General features: G+C 46.1%; 1 protein-coding gene across 12 annotated transcripts in view; it reads right to left on the bottom strand.

Moving 5' to 3' along the window:
* ncam1 (neural cell adhesion molecule 1) overlaps positions 1-13,044 on the bottom strand; it is a 347,020-nt gene that overhangs the window by 75,884 nt on the left and 258,092 nt on the right. For all 12 annotated transcript variants that reach the window (XM_033049728.1, XM_033049735.1, XM_033049729.1 and 9 more), the window contains 3 exons: positions 8,637-8,787; positions 4,916-5,100; positions 3,727-3,823 (listed from right to left, as the gene is read on the bottom strand). In XM_033049728.1, the coding sequence (XP_032905619.1) occupies positions 3,727-3,823; positions 4,916-5,100; positions 8,637-8,787 (433 nt within the window). The remainder of the gene's footprint in view (positions 1-3,726; positions 3,824-4,915; positions 5,101-8,636; positions 8,788-13,044) is intronic.

The raw sequence follows: 13,044 nt of genomic DNA, 5'->3' as shown, positions 1-13,044 counted from the left end.
TTTCCTAAGTGGGACAGGGGCATAAGGCAGCAACTCTACCGCTGCGCCACCGTGCTGCCTTTTTGAAGAGACGTGCTGAACGTTGATGAAGCAGGAGGAATATTTTCCACCACAGGCTCATCTCAGTGAATGATGAGAAGCTCACTTTGTAACTACACCACCGCAGGGGAATCTATACCTTGCACTCTGCTGTTGCCATTTTAAATAGATCTCATGTATGAATGTCAGGTAAATCTCTACACATAAATACAATACGATACGATACAACTTTATTTATGCCGGAGGGATATTGGTCTGCCTACAGTCGAAGGACACTGTGGCAAGGCTTTATAGACAATAGGTGCAGGAGTAGGCCATTCCGCCCTTCGAGCCAGCACCGCCATTCAATGTGATCATGGCTGATCATCCCCATTCAGTACCCCGTTCCTGCCTTCTCCCCATATCCCCTGACTCCGCTATCTTTAAGAGCCCTATCCAGCTCTCTCTTGAAAGCATCCAGAGAACCTGCCTCCACCGCCCTCTGAGGCAGAGAATTCCACAGACTCACAACTCTCTGTGAGAAAAACTGTTTCCTCGTCTCCGTTCTAAATGGCTTACTCCTTATTCTTAAACTGTGGCCCCAGGTTCTGGACTCCCCCAACATCGGGAGCATGTTTCCTGCCTCTAGCGTGTCCAGATCCTTAACAATCTTATATGATCAGCCATAATTGAATGGCGGAGTAGCTTTGAAAGTGTCATGGGCATTATAATAATAATGACATATAAGTGACCAGTTATTGCGCAGCATATATGTAACAAACAGGCAATGAAATGATTGTGTGGCCACGTGCAGGATGAGGGATGTGCAAAGATGTGAAGCTGGCATGCACAGACAAGACTGCAGTGCACAACACTGCAGTAAAGGTGCATGTATTGCCATTCTTGCAATCGTTCAGCTCCGTTGACAGGCGGTTTCTCTTCCTGACAAGAGTTGCCGCGAGTACCGCCCTACTTATCAATTCAAGGTCCCGTTGCACAGAGGCTCGAGATCAACTTGGCAGCTCACCCAGGCGTTTGCAACAGAGATTCTTCCAATATTCTACATCCCCTCCTGATCCCACACTAAACGTGTGCTTTGCTAATGCAGGCGCACCTTATCGGCTTCTGCATAGCTTCATGTTTAGATCAAACTGTGCCATGTGTTTCGGCAGCTCACATCCTTTCATTACACAGGAGAATGAGCTCTCAATTCAGACCCAAAAACCTGTTCATCTGGCTGACTGCTGAGTATAATTGTCGGGGAATTCAATCTCGCCAAATAAATCAGATTCCATTTTATTTCATGCACAATTTTCCTTCAAATGGCCCACGCACTAATGTTTAGTTTGGTTCAGAGATAACAGGGCAGAAACTGGCCCTTCGGCCCACCGTGTCCGGACCGGCCAGCAATCCCCGCACACTTACACTATCCTACACACACTAGGGACAATTTACAATTATACTAGGCCAATTAGCCTACAAACCTGTACGTCTGTGGAGAGGGGAAGGAAAGCGGAGATCCCAGAGAAAACCCACACAGTCACAGGGAGAAGGAACAAACTCTGTACAGACAGCACCCAGCAGTCAGGATCAAACCCTTTGCCGCACTTTGTGATTTTGACACGTGCCATTTAGATATTGAGAAGACAATGGCGGAGAAGGTAGCTGAGAATTCCTGAGTACGAGGTGAATCAGCCATTCGATTCTAGTCTGGACCCCCTGTGTTCCTGATTGATATCGGCTAGACGTCAGGTTCCACCAACATGCTGAGAACCTGACAATGGAGGAGGCCTTGGACAGAAAGGTCGGATTGGGAACGGGTGGGGGAGTTGAAGTGCTGGGCCATTGACAAGTCCTCCACGGCCGTCTGTGGCAATGAATTCCACAGATTCACCACCCACCGACTAAAGAGATTTCACAAGAGATAGCACTAAGCTAGAGAGACTGGAGAAAATTGCAATCTTCTCGAGAGTTGTACCTGCGATTATCCAAGAGTACCCCCCCGGGAAATTAATTTGGACAGGAAGCGCAGGGGAACAAATTAGCGACTTGCTTACCTCTTTGTTTCACATTTCCTCACATTCATTCCCATCCTGTTCCCACTGTGTCTTGGCAGGAAACTGAACTACAAAGTTGTTGGTGGCGCAGCGGTAGAGTTGCTGCCTTTACAGTGAAGAGACCCGGGTTCGATCCTGACTGCAGGTACAGGGTTTCACGTGACCGTGTGGGTTTTCTCCGGGTGCTCTGGTTTCCTCCCACACTCCACTGTGCTGCCCTCAGCATTGCCAGTAGGGGTAAGTTTAATGGAGAATGTGCGAGGCATGTCTTTTATTACACACACTGGGTGTTGGATGCCTGGAATGTGCTGCCAAGTATGGTGGTGGTGGAAGCATAAGCACGGACATTGTGGATCGAAGAGTCTGCCCCCGCGTTGTCCTGTTCTAACCTTGCCACATCAATCATATCACTTACTTCCTCACCAGGCTTAAGACGACTTAGGAAGTTCGACATGCCCTCGACAACACACACCAACTTCTACAGATGCACCACAGAAAACATTTTATCAGGCTGGGTCGCACCATGGTTTGGGAACAGCTCCATCCAAGCCCACGAGAAACTGCGGAGAATCATGAACGCAGCCCAGACCATCACACCAACCAACCTCCCTTCCATTGACGTTGCCGTTTGCACCTCCCGCTGCCTTGACAAGGCCACCAGCATAATCAAGGACCCGCCTCAACCCGGTCACTCCCTCTTCTCCCCTCTCGCATCAGGCTAGAGGTTTTCACAGAAGTGTGAACGCACGCCTCCAGATTCAGGGACAGTTTCTCCCCAGCTGTTACCAGGCAACTGAATCATCCTAACACTGACTAGAGAGCGGGCCTGACTTCCTATCTACCTCATTGGAGACCCATGGACTACCATTAATCGGACTTTATCTTGCAAGTCAAGTCAAGTCAAGAAAGTTCATTGTCATGTGTCCCAGATACGACAATGAAATTCTTGTTTGCTGCAGCACAACAGGATCTTGTAGTCATAGATACAGAACAGATCAGTGTGTCCATATACCATAGAATATATATATATATATATATATATATATATATATATATATATATACACACACACACACACACACATCAATAAACAGATAAAGTGCAATAGGCTGTTACAGTTCAGAGTTTGCTTGAAGTTGTGTTTAATAGTCTGATGGCTGTGGGGAAGTGGCTATTCCTGAACCTGGATGTTGCAGATTTCAGGCTCCTGTACCTTCTACCTGATGGCAGCGGAGAGATGAGTGTGTGGCCAGGATGGTGTGGGTCCTTGATGATGCACTAAACGTTATTCCCTTTATCCTGTATCTGTACACTGTGGACGGCTCAATTGTAATCATGGATGACCGTGTAATATTTCCACTGGCTAATCAGGACGCAACAAAAGCTTCTCACTGCTCCTCGGTACATGTGGCAATAAATTAAACGTAAGTTCCGGAGATGATTCGACAGTGAACCTGAAGGAGCATCAATGTACTCAACCATGGTAGGTTTACTGGAATGAACAGGACCAACATCATCCTGCTACAAAGGCAGATTTATCCTGCGCGCACTATTTACCCTGGGAAAGACAGCAGGAAGTGGCAAACAAAGAATCATTGGGATGCTGAAATTTCAATGAAGAAATCCAGAGTAAAAATGAACTTCAACTTACCAGCTTGCACCAGAATAAACTCCTTGGATTCCATACCGACAAGGTTGCTGGCTGTGCAGTTGTAGGGACCAAAGTCGTTTTCCGAGTCTGGTGTGACCTGGGGAGGGAGGGAATCATCAGAATGTCACGGCGGCGCAGCGGTAGAGTTGCTGCCTTGCAGCGAGTACAGCGCCGGAGACCCGGGTTCGATCCCGACTACGGGTCCTGCCTGTACGGAGTTTGTACGTTCTCCCTGTGACCTGCGTGGGTTTTTTCCCGAGATCTTCGGTTTCCTCCCACACTCCAAAGACGTACAGGTTTGTAGGTTAATTGGCTTGGTAAATGTAAAAATTGCCCTTAGTGGGTGTAAGGCAGTGCTCATGTGCGGGGATCGCTGGTCGGCGCGAACCCGGCGGGCCGAAGGGCCTGTTTCCGCACTGTATCTCTAAACTAGACTACTAGCAATGACCTGTTGCATCTATCAGCAAGGATCACCACCACCAGGGTCATGCCCGCGTCTCGCTCCTACCGTCTGGCAGGAGGTGCAGAAGCCTGAAGTCCCACACCACCAGCTTCAGCAACACACACTCGGTGTTGTAGCTCAGGGTCTGCTGAAGGGTCTCGACCCCAAACGTCAAGAGCGCCAAGGCTAATTCTTTGTATGTGTACAAGGGGTTTCCACCACAAAAGTCACCCTTTCCTTCTCTCCAGAGATGCTGTCTGTCCCACTCAGTTCCTCCAGCTTTTTGTGTCTATTATAGTTTAGTTTAGTTTAGAGATACAGCGTGGAAACAGATCCTTCGGCCCACCGAGTAGTAACAATAGATCTTCACATCTGGCTTCACATCTGGCAATATACAATAGATCTTACAATAGATCAATATACAATAGATATTTGGCATCAGATCAATATACAATAGATCTTACAATAGATCAATATACAATAGAGATATGGCAATAGATCTTCACATCTGGCTTCAGTTTAGCTTCCAAGGTTAGAAATACTGGCATGCAATACTACAGTTTAGTGGTATGATGTTACAAAGAATCATGCCTCTCCTATGTGGACTGAATATTCCGAGCTCAAAGCGTGCCACTCTGACCCTTTCCAGGCCCAAGACGTATCAAATGCCCTCCTGAGCGAGGACAGTGGGACCATGCGGTGGGGTTAGCGTGAATCGTGCCACAAATCTCCGTCTGAACTCCTTACCTGAAGGTAGTTGATGGTTCGGGTGCTGTAGACCTTTAAGCTGCTGTAGTTGGAGCTCGGCAACCGTTGGCCATCTCGCAACCAGGTCACCAGCGCAAGGGGGTGGGCCAGGACCTCGCAGGTAATATTCACGGGGTTCCCCTCCCAGGTGTAGACGGTCACCGTGCCCTGCAGCTTCGGGGCGTCTGAGATCGAGAGACAAGAATGACTGGAAAGGTTTTTGTTTGTAAAAAATAAACACACTCCACTCGATATGTAATTAAAAAAGGAGCCGCAGATGCTGGTTTATACCAAAGATACAGGCACTTTAGACTTTAGAGATACAGCGTGGAAACAGGCCCTTCATCCCATTCAGTCCGCGCCGACCAGCGATCACCCCGAACACTAGCACTATCCCACTCACTAGGGACAATCTACAATTTACACAAGCCAATGAACCTACAAACTTGGAAGTGTGGGAGGAAACCGGAGCAGCCGGAGAAAACCCACGTGGTCACAGGGAGAACGTACAAACTCCGTACAGACAGCACCCGCAGTCAAGATCGAACTCGGGTCTCTGGCGCTGTAAGGCAGCAACTCTACCGCTGCACCACCGTGCCACTCAAAATTCATGAGCGATGGAACACCCCAGCAGTTATCAGTATTGGAAGGGACCTTGAACTGAAACATTGGCTCACTTGCTCCCTCCTGAGATGCTACTTGGGCTGCTGAGCACTTCCAACATCTTGTGTTCCACATGAAATGGACACTCTGTGTGTGTATCTGAACGGAGTGGCACATTCTTAATGTATGCAACCTGCAGCTAACTGCACTGTTAAACAAAGGCACTAAGAGCAGAGCTGGATGTAAACAATTATTTATTCCTAATACTTGAGGCAGTCACTGGGAAATTTAACATTCCTCTAACACAATGCTAATGTCAAAAGGTGAGCAGAAAAAAAACCTCTTGTGAATAATATGGGAAGATTAACACAGAAGAATTCGAATTATTTTGCTGCAGCAGCTGACAATGTGTAACAAACAACCTCATCGAATCACGCATGTAATTTCTAACCAATTATCTCCCTCTGCCTATGCAGCGGTCGAGTATTTAAATCGTTTTGACGACCGTATTATTAAGTATTGGGGTGGCACGGCGGGAGAGTTGTTGCCTCACAGCGCCAGAAACCCGGGTTCGATCCCGACTACGGGTGCTGGCTGTACAGAGTTTTTGTACCTTCTCCCTGTGACCTGCGTGGGTTTTCTCCGAGATCTTCTGTCTCCTCCCACACTCCAAAGACGTACGGGTTTGTAGGTTAATGGGCCTGGTATACAATGTAAAATTGTCCCTAGTGTGTGTAGGGTAGTGTTAATGTGCGGGGATCGCTGGTCGGTGGGCCGAATGGCCTGTTTCCGTGCTGTATCTCGAAACTAAACTACACTGAATCATGGAATGTACTTTGTAATCTCCCTCTACCTATTCAGTGGTTGGGCTTTGACGACCATATTATTAAGATGCGATCACACGAGCGACGTGTAGCTAGAGATTAATGAGGGAAGATATTCCCAGGATTGTACAATTTATTTGCAAGCAAGGATTGAATTGGCTTGGGGCAGTGTGATGATTTATATACGTGTATTAAACTATGAGGGCTCTATCGATAAAATGGCAGGGGATGTGTTACCTTTTGCTGAAAGATTCCAAGACAGGGGGAGAAATTTAAAGCAATTAGCTAGGGTGGCGCAGTGGTAGAGTTGCTGCCTTACAGCGGCAGGGATCTGGATTCGATCCTGACTACGGGTGCTGTCTGTACGGAGTATGTACGTTCTCCCCGAGACCTGCGTGGGTTTTCTCCGAGATCTTCGGTTTCCTCCCACACTCCAAAGACGTACAGGTTTGTAGGTTAATTGGCTTGGTATAAAGAAATTTAAATTGTCCCCAGTGTTAGTAGGGTAGTGTGAGTGTGCGGGAACCGCTGGCCGGTGCGGACTCGGTGGGCCGAAGGGCCTGTTTCCGCGCTGTATCTCTAAACTAAACTAAAATTAGCAGAGAGGTGAGGAGATTTTTTTTAAACCAGAGAATGTTCAGGATCTTAAGCTCTCTGATGAGGCAAAAATCTTTATTGGATTTTAAAAGACCTGAACATACACAGAGAGGGGACAGAGAACAGGCAAGTAGAATTGAACCTGGTACCTCTTTGTTGGTCACTGGACTGAATCAGCTTGTGATTTGGATGTAAATTTATCTCCTTCTAGATCTCATGAAATGAAAAGGTGAAACAGTAACAAAGATTTATGTGTTTCTGTTAGGCTTGGTTTAGTTAAAATAATTCTCTACTTTCATTGTTAATGCAATTAAAATCTCTGAATATTTCATAATCCCAAATGAAAATGAAATGCCTTAAATCCTATCAAGGCTGTTCACATGTTTGTATGTGATTTGCTTCTGAATGAAATGTAATTAAAATTTAGAGAAATTAGTCCATGAATAATTTACATGACCAGAGGTATCCATGATGAACTGCATTAATAAGTTTGGAGTTTAAATTAGGCATATTTTGAAAACAAGCACCCAGGAAAAACTAAAGCCACCCTCCCCTTCCATTGACTCCATGGACAGGCAGCCTCGGCAAGGCCACCAGCATAACCAAGGACTAGACTCACCCCAGTCACGCCCTCTTCTTCCCTCTCCCATCAGGCTACAGGTGTGACCACCAGGTTGAGAATAAGGGGTAAGCCATTTAGAACGGAGACGAGGAAACACTTTTTGTCACAGAGAGTTGTGAGTCTGTGGAATTCTCTGCCTCCGAGGGCGGTGGAGGCCGGTTCTCTGGATACTTTCAAGAAAGAGCTAGATAGGGCTCTTACAGATAGTGGAGTCAGGGGATATGGGGGAGGAGGCAGGGACAGGGTACTGATTGGGGATGATCAGCCATGATCACATTGAATGGCGGTGCTGGCTCGACGGGCCGAATGGCCTACTCCTGCACTTACTCCTACTCTGTTGTCTATTCAGGGGCAGTTTTTCCCCCAGCTGTTATCAGGCAAATGAATGGTTATATGATAGACTTTTTTCTTCCTTCCTTCCTTCAAAGGAACTGATTTCCAAAAAAAATGTTAATTTATGCTGCGTTTCTATACACCGATTACTACACTAAATTGCCAGTTTACTGTTGGTGCCATCCAAAAATCAGAAGCTTCTGAGATATTTATTTCATGAACTGCATCCAAATTTAGAAACATAATTTGAAACATCGTTTGTCAATGCTGTAATTATGCTACATAATTAAGCCAAGAAACACTTTTTTTAGTGTGAATTTGAATCCAGGTAATTAAATCATATTCTGGATCAAGGGCGAGAGAATCCTCATTCATTGTTTATTTCTGCGAATCAATTAACTGCTTATTTTTTTTTTTTAAATAAAAAAATAAATAACCTTAAAAAAAAAAAGCAGAATGATGCAACAGAACATTAAAAAAAATAACTTTCCTAAAGTTTAGTTTGAGCGTATAAGCATTAGATCCAATTGAATTGGGTGGCACGGCAGTATAGTACAGTTGCTGCCTCACAGCGCCAGAGACCCGGGTTCGATCCGGGCTATGGGTGCTGTCTACACTGCGTTTTTGCATGTTCCCCCTGTGACCACGGGGGTTTTCTCTGGGTTCCCCGGTTTCCTCCCACACTCCAAAGACGTACTCTGGAAATCTAAACATCTGTAAATGGTATTAAATTCTCACTTACACTGAACTTCGAGGTACATGAACTTTGTGTCGTGGCCCACTGGGTTTTTAGCTCTGCATACATATTCCCCCGAGTCGGTGTGTTGTATGTTCTTGAGCGTCAGTGAAGAAACTCTTGCGTAGCCGTGCACCTCGATTCTCCCGTCCATGGTCTGTCGGAAGGAAAAATGTGGCGTTAGCAATGGTTTATGGTGATGCAATGATCACAACACAGGCTGGCCTCAGGTACTGCAAGATCTCTCTAACATTCAACAGTTCTCTGCAGTATTCCCCAGGTTTACATTCCATACAGAACCAATTTCAGTACAAAAAGCTCGCACTGATCAGTAACAGTGCAACAAGCCTGCATTGATTATTTAATTTGCACTGTTCATTAACTGCTCATTAACCGATGCTTTAAAGCCCCACAAGTTGATGAAAACTGCTTCCCTATTGTGAAATCCTACGGTCTAACTAATGGATGTGAAGACGCCACCAATGTACAGAGGAATTTAAATAAACAAGGAAATGCAGAAATGGCACCTATCCATGTTCTCCAGGGATGCTGCCTGACCAGTGAAATTACTCCAGTAGTTTGTGTTATTCCTTGGCAAACCAGCGTCTGCTGTTCCTTGTTGCTACAAGGAATAGCAGATCCTCCACAGATACCGCCTGCCCTGCTGTGTTGCTCCAGCACTTTGTGTTTGTCATTACAAAAGTATTGAAGCTGTTGTCGATGGGCTGTGCGATTCATTAAAGTCCAGTGCAACTATCTTGTAAGACGGTAGAATTTTGCTTCTCTCAAACTACCTCAAGCAAAATGGCGCCAGAACACGATGACTCTTTGCGCGCTATCCCAACAGAGGATCTACTCATATCCGTTTCATTCTTTTACTTGTGTACGACTGTACTCAAATATGATTTGAAGATGGAAACAAAATGCTGGAGTAACTCAGCGGGTCAGTCAGGCAGCATCTCTGGAGAAAAGGAATAGGTGACTTTTCGGGTCGAGACCCTTCTTCAGACATTCCGATTCGAAACATCACCCATTCCTTTTCTCCAGAGATGCTGCCTGACACACTGAGTTACTCCAGCACTTTGTGTTTATCTTTGGTAATAAACCAGCATCTGCAGTTCCTTTTTTTTGTCTATTGGATTGGAACATGTTTATTTTTTACAAACAAAAACCTGTCTTTCTTGTCTTTCGCGTCGATCTTCAGTATAAAACAACATTTTTGTAGTTCCGTCCCACACATATCGTATGATTTGACTGGACAACTCGCAGAATGAGCTTTCCACTGTATCTCGGTATACGTGACAAGAATGAACTAAACCAAACTACCTGGGGAATGAAGTTCCAAGTTGTCTAGACACCACATGCTCACTTTGCCAATTACTTCATCCACAATGTAAACAGAATATCCAGGTACTGAACCCTCGGTCATTCCTGCACAACCAGTCCTCACTGCATCATCCACAAACAATTAGAAACCCTGATCAGTCAGAGCCTGGAACTTCAACACTCTAGTTCTGAGCCCAAAACTTTGCCTATCTCCTTCGCTCCATAGATGCTGCTGCACCCGCTGAGTTTCTCCAGCAATTTTGTGTACCTTCGTACTCTAATTCAAAACTGGTGGATAGTCTGATGCTCTCCTTTATGCATCACTCCTTGATTTCTTTAACTGCATTCCTTCCCTCCCCTCCTCTTGCCAATGACAAATGCTTCCTTACACCGCTGCACAGTGGCCCAGCGGTAGAATCCCTGCCTCACACACCAGAGGCCCGGGTTCGATCCTGACTACAGGTGCTTGTCTGTACGGAGTCTGTACGTTCTCCCCGTGACCTGCGTGGGTTTCCCCCGGGTGCTCCGTTTCCTCTCTCACTCCATAGACGTACAGGTTTGTAGGTGAATTGTCTTGCTAAAATGACAAATTGTCCCTCGTGCGTGTGGGATAGTGTTAATGTGCAGGGATCGCTGGTCGGCGCGGACTCGGTGGGCCGAAGAGCCTGTTTTCGCGCTGTGTCTCTCAACTTAAACTAGGATTTAGGCATCATTTATCAAATTTGCGGGCAGGAACTGGCTGATATTCCAGGCTCTCGCATACCTTATCAACACAGCAAGAAAGCCCAGACACTGATCATAGTCACTCCCTCACACACAGGGCACCAGTGTAACAGGACATAAAGCTTAGAATAGACACACAATGCTGGAATAACTCAGCGGGTCAGGCAGCATCTCTGGGGAAAAGGAATAGGTGACGTTTCGGGTCGAGACCCTTCTTCAGGCTGTGAGTCAAGGGAAGAAACGAGAGATATCTTGGTTACTTTTTTGCATATCTTTCATTCATTGGTTCTATATCTTCCCATATCACCATCTATATCTCGCGTTTCCCTTTCCCCTGACTCTCAGTCTGAAGAAGGGTCTCGACCCGAAACGTCACCTATTCCTTTTCCCCAGAGATGCTGTCTGACCCGCTGAGTTACTCCACCTTTTTGTGTCCATCTTCGGTTTGAACCAGCCTCTGCAGTTCCTTCCAACACCAGCAAAGCTTAGGAAAGGACGAGAAAATTTGCAGGGAGGAATTCCAGAACAACAGCAACTAATCCCAGGAAATGTTGCAGTATTTTCAAATCCAGAGAGGTCGATTTCATTTTCCATCATCATTCAGAAATATTTGCATTGGCCACTTTAAATTCAAGACACTTTCTTGTGAACAAGCCAGGGAGTATTACATATTAGTTGTAAAATGCCAGAGCCATATTATCATATTTATCATCTGGGTTTAGTTAAAATACATTACATACGATGCAAGGCGGAATAGGTGAACTTATTAATCAGCCAGTGGGGTTGTTTGTGAAATGGTGTCAGGAATATTATGAGGCACTAAATGACGTTTATAGCTTCAGCGGGAAAACGCATTGGGCGGCACAGTGGCGTAACGGTAGAGTTGCTGCCTTACAGCGCCAGAGACCCCGGTCGATCCAGACTAAGGATGTTGCTTGTGCAGAATTTGTACGTTCTCCCCGCGAGCTGGGTGGGTTTTCTCCGGGATCTTCGGTTTCCTCCCACACTCCAAAGACGTACAGTTTTGTAGGTTAAGTGGCTTTGATATAATTGTAAATTGTCCCGAGTGTGTGTAGGGTCCCGTTGATGTGCGGGGATCGATCGCTGGTCGGTATGGGCTGAGGGGCCTGTTTCCGCGCTGTATCTCTTAAGTAAACAAATGCTGTGAAGTGGTGACGAGATGTATGGGAGTTCAGCAGACACGACGTGTTACTTGTGTTTGGACCCTTTCCTGCTATTTTTGGCTGTCACCTTCGCTGAAGTCTTCTCCAAGTTGGTCTGCCTGAATATTCGCCCGTGGGATTTTTAGCACTGAATGCGATCGCGTGCGTGCGCCTGTGTGTTATCGTGCATCGATCCCAAGGTCAACTTTCTCCATGAGCAAAACACAAAGTGCAGGGGGAGTTTGGTGATTCAGGAGAATGGGGTTGAGAGAGAAAAATATGATCGAATGGCGAAACAGAATGGCCAAATGACGATGGGCCGAATGGCCTAATACGGCTCCTATGTCTTATGATCGCATCGTTTTTAGTTTTAGTTTTAGAGATAAAACGTGGAAACAGGCCTCTCGGCTCACCGGGTCTGCACCGACCAGCGATCCCCGCACATTAAGACTACCCTGCACACACTAGGGTCAATGTTTACATTTATACCAAGCCAATTAACGTACAAACCTGTACATTTTTGGAGTGTGGGAGGAATCCGAAGATCCCAGAGAAAACCCACGCAGGTCACGGGGAGAAGGTACAAACTCCGCACACACAGCACCCGTAGTCAGGATCGAACCTGGGTCTCTGGCACTGTAAGAGCAACAACTCTACCGCTGCACCACCGTGGCACCCTTATCATTCAAAGCCCTTTTCCCATCAATGTCGCCTTGCGGCTCAACTATTACTTTCACAAACGATGGGCAAGTACTTTATATTTAATAATCATGGGCAGTGGAGCAAGTAAGTCCCAGAATTGTATCTAGCTTAGTTATAACTCCTCACAAGAACAGAGACAGGGAAATAATGCAACAAAAAACCCCAACCTAAATATGTTGTTAATGCAAGGATAAACTATACTTGGCAGCAGCAGCAACCTTTGGCAAGGGAAAGGGAACTAAAGCCCCCCTGTCCCACTTTCAAGAGTTAAACAAACTCTCCCGAGTTTTCCCCTTGATTCGAACTCGGCGAATTACGGTAATAGCCGTTCATAGGTACTCGGGACTATTTTTTTTTACTCGTGGAAATTTTTCAACATGTTGAAAAGACTTACCTGATGCCCCAAGTACCTACGGCTGGCATTACGAGCCGCTACGAAGCATCTACGGACTCCTACGGACTCGCTACCGACATTCACCGAGTTCGAATCAAGGGGAAAA

Source organism: Amblyraja radiata, chromosome 33, assembly GCF_010909765.2.
Source record: "Amblyraja radiata isolate CabotCenter1 chromosome 33, sAmbRad1.1.pri, whole genome shotgun sequence".
Classification (NCBI taxonomy): Eukaryota; Metazoa; Chordata; class Chondrichthyes; order Rajiformes; family Rajidae; genus Amblyraja; species Amblyraja radiata.
This window is presented reverse-complemented; position numbering and strand designations above follow the sequence as displayed.